Source organism: Cyprinodon variegatus, unplaced genomic scaffold (assembly GCF_000732505.1).
Source record: "Cyprinodon variegatus isolate N-32 unplaced genomic scaffold, C_variegatus-1.0 Scaffold43, whole genome shotgun sequence".
Classification (NCBI taxonomy): Eukaryota; Metazoa; Chordata; class Actinopteri; order Cyprinodontiformes; family Cyprinodontidae; genus Cyprinodon; species Cyprinodon variegatus.
The window spans coordinates 1,948,035-1,952,212 of NW_015150496.1; the positions used below are offsets into that span (position 1 = coordinate 1,948,035).

The 4,178-nt window shown below is 33.6% G+C and overlaps 1 protein-coding gene across 1 annotated transcript in view; it reads right to left on the reverse strand.

Moving 5' to 3' along the window:
• Positions 1 to 4,178, reverse strand: part of LOC107081856 (5-hydroxytryptamine receptor 3A-like) — a 15,659-nt gene that overhangs the window by 2,189 nt on the left and 9,292 nt on the right. The window contains exon 6 of the mRNA XM_015370184.1: positions 2,346 to 2,556. Within this exon, the coding sequence (XP_015225670.1) occupies positions 2,346 to 2,556 (211 nt within the window). The remainder of the gene's footprint in view (positions 1 to 2,345; positions 2,557 to 4,178) is intronic.

Below are 4,178 nucleotides of genomic sequence, written 5' to 3' on the forward strand. Positions count from 1 at the left end.
TACAATTGTTTTTTTCCTATTTAAAATGTAAATTATCTTGTTCCATTGGCAAAGTGTCTCACTTTCGTACTGAATTGGGAAAACAAATGCACTTATTTTACGTAAAAATTGCTTAATTAGATTTCCATTTTTTGCAGTGTACCAGTTGATAGGGTACAATACCATACAAAACGATGTTTAATGGGAAGTGAATATACTATGAGATAAAATGAGAGTTTATGACATAATGAAGTATGAAATAAATCAATTTGATATGGTTCTGAACCACTGCGGTCGCGGTCCAATGGCCTCTCAGTACACAGAAAAAGCTAAATGTCCTGGTATTTTAAACGATTAAACTGAAGAAAGTATGAAGAAAAGTGTTAAAAATTATTTATCCTTTATTTCTCATTCATCTCTTTTAATTTTGTGATAATGATAAAAGAATTTATTAGTTATGTTTATTATATCTAAATGTTCACCGAGTGTTAGTCAGTTGGCATTTCATCACTCTTTTAAATACTGAACTCACTGCAAAAAATTCAAATCTCAATAAGTGCTATTTTTCTTAAAAAAAGTGTATTTTTTCTTGAATTACGGGGGGTAAGTGAGAAACTTTGCCATTGGAAGAAGAGAATTTACTTTTAAAATAAGAAAAAATAATTATGTTGTCTTATTTCAAGTGCATGTTATCTAATTATCTTACTTTGAGAGTAAAAATACTCATTCAATTGGCAAATCATTTTATTTACCTACTTAAATTAAGAGTAGATACACTTGATTTAAGACATTTTTACTAATTTTTAGATCGTTTTTGCAGTGCTGTAAAGTGCCTTGAGATGACATGTGTTGTGAATTGGCGCTATATAAATAAACTGAATTGAATTGGATTTAAAAGGATGGGTTAAAAGTACAGGACAAATTTCCCCTCTTTAGGATAATTAAGGTATATTTTATATCTATATAGCGATGGATAAACTTTGTAGATATATACAGTTAGATATACGTACCATAAAGTTGATATGATACAACTCTGCACAATACAAGATATGTTTTCTGGTTTCATATAATACAAAATAAACCTAGTTAACATTAACTGGTATGAATTAATACAGTAGTAGGTAATTTAGTGCTTCCTGCTTTTACTGTATTACAGAGATGGGAAGTAAGGAAGTACAAATACTTTGTTACAGTACTCAAGTAGATTTTTCTGATATTTTTACTTCACTTTACTACTTATTTTTATGGGCGACTTTTTACTTCTACTCCTTACATTTTTACACAAATATCTGTACTTTCTACTCCTTACATTTTAAAAAATTGGCTCGTTACTTTAGTTTTGAATCATTTCAATGGAGTTACCGTTATTATTTTTCACGTCATCAATACCAAATTCAATCTAATTGGATGGGAATCTACGTTGCATTTGACGCACCACTACAAGATGAATCGACAGATTCGGCGGTATTCATTGGCAGCAAATCATTGCAGCTTGGTGGCGGTGGCGTTAGCATAGTAGCATGGACGACGAGATGATTGAAAATGAACACAACGGAGATCTAGTCCTATTGGCAGACATCCATTTAAAATGTAGGCAACGGCATGAAAAAAGTGGTTTCTACTTTTACTTTTATACTTTAAGTAAATTTACAAGCCTGTACTTTGTTACTTTTACTTGAGTAAAGAAGTTTAATCAGTACTTCCACTTTTACCAGAGTATTTTTTAACACAAGTATCTGTACTTTTACTCAAGTACGGAAAGTGAGTACTTTTGCCATCTCTGCTGTATTGTGATAAATGAGTAGATTTAATACACAACTGGGTAAAATCATGAACACTGTTTCTGTGATCTGGTATAAGGAGCAGGCATCCCCAAAGTTGGTCCTCGAGGGCCGCTGTCCTGCAGGTTTAGAGGTTTCTCTGCTTCAGCACAGCTGATTCTGATGATTGCAAAAGCCTGTAAATCAGCCATCAATTAAAATCCGCTGTGCTGGAGCAGGAAAACCTCTAAAACCTGCAGGACAGCTGCCCTCCAGGACAGACTTTGGGGATGCCTGCTTTGGAGTAATGATATACGATGCAAATTTTAATTTAGAAATTAGATAATGTTTTTTTTATATGTGATGGATCAATTCTATATATAATTTGAATATGACATGATACAAACATAACTTTCATAATTGTCTTCATGGGTAAATATAACACAGTAATGTTTGCAGGTCTAATTTTTGAATCCTTCAAACCTTAAAATGAAGTGAGTGACATATCTTTAGGAATAACTGTACATATAATAAATTTTCCCTCATCTACCAGGCAGATGTTCTGCACTAAAAGTAAAAATAGACGGTGTTATAAATCCCAATCACCTATCAGCGGCGTTCCAATGGCAGTGGCAGGTAGAGTGTCGGATACAATGATGAGGAAGACGGAGTAGCCGAGCAGCAAAGTGATCTTAAAGGAGACTCTCTCTCCGCTGTCCGGAGGCAGATAGAAACCGACGATGTCCATTACCATTAGGAAAATGCTGGGCAGCAGCAGATTCACGGTGTAAAACAGAGGCCGCCGTCGGATCACCACCTGGAAAAGGAAGTTTCATTTCAAGCTTGTTTTTAAGAAAATCAGTCAGAAAACAGTTTCTATAATTAATCTGTTAATAATTTACAATTGGAACTTTTTATTTTCCTTCATTCAGATATACTCCTTTTGCTGTTCTGCAACTTCAGCACCATCCCTGCTCTAACTTCACCGCATCAGATAACTGATCACTTCCTCAGTGTGTTATCATGGTCTGCAAATCCCCGGCAGTAAGCCCTTTATTTGGTATAGATATGCTGAAGGTAGGATGCATCTAAAAGTTGCCAGATCTGAGCAACATCTGATCATCTAAGCAGCTCACATGTCGAATTTGTCAATAAATCAAAGGTGTAGTGGAGGATGTTCTTTTTCCAGGTGGATCATCAAAATAATTGGCCCTCCTAATTGTCAGTCATTCTGGTGATATGTTTACATAAGGCCGTCCTACGCGCTCGTCCCCATTTTTACTTACCGGTGGTGAGTCTGACATAGTGGAAAAATTGCAACTCTTCTTTTGGAAAGTAAGCTTGTATGAGTGATGCAAACAGCAACTAAACAGAGCTCCTATTAAAGGGGAACACCGTTTATTAATTTTTTTTTTTACATTGGGCCCTTGATTTTACATTATTACATCATGTTCTACTCACCTATATGAGTTTTGTGTCATTTGGAGCTGTTCTGAAGATATTCCGTTGGGTTATATCCAAGTAACGTCTTCATAGTTTATTCTTTATTGTACGTCAGCATTCATAACATGTAGGAGAATCACTGTCACCCAGACATCCGCAGTTATATTTTTTATATTTATATTTTTTTAAACAAAGCGGAGTGTTTTAATTCTTTCCATTTAAAATAAAAAAAACATTAATATGTTGACTGGAAGTTAGTGAGGAATCAAAATAAATATGAAATAAAATCATATCATAAAATTTATAAAACTGGAGCTCCTTTGAGTTATTACCTTATAATGACTTTTAAACTTGATTAATTGGGAACAAAATACAGAAAAAATTTATATCCAGACTGACTTAACTGACTTAATTAGTTTACCAGACTTACTAACCAGACTTAATTAGATGAGCTCTGATAGCTCAGTGTGAAAAACAGCTGATACCAGACTGCTCTTTATTTCCAGGATGTTCCTTTTTTCTTGTTTTGTTGAACTCAAACATATAAGAAAAACTTTTTGGCTGATAAAAGCTGATTTAGTTTTTTGATTGGATCCTCACAAAGCAAAACTATGGGAGAGGATTAGGGCCACTGAAAAAAAAGGAGTTAGCTGATTTTTTATTTTAGTTTAGTTTAGTTTTCTCAGTTTTCTTAGTTTAATCTCAGAATTCTGACTTTAATCTCTAAATTCTGACTTTTTTTATTGTCAGAATTCAGTCAGAATTCTGAGATAAAAGTCAGAATTCTGAGATAAAGTCAGAATTCTGAGAAAAAATGTAGAATTCTGACTTTAATCTCAGAATTCAGACTTTTTTCTCAGAGTTCTTAGTTTAATCTCAGAATTCTGACTTTAATCTCTAAATTCTGACTTTTTTATTGTCAGAATTCAGTCAGAATTCTGACTTTAATCTCAGAATTCTGACTTTTTTCTCAGAATTCTGACTTTAATCTCAGAA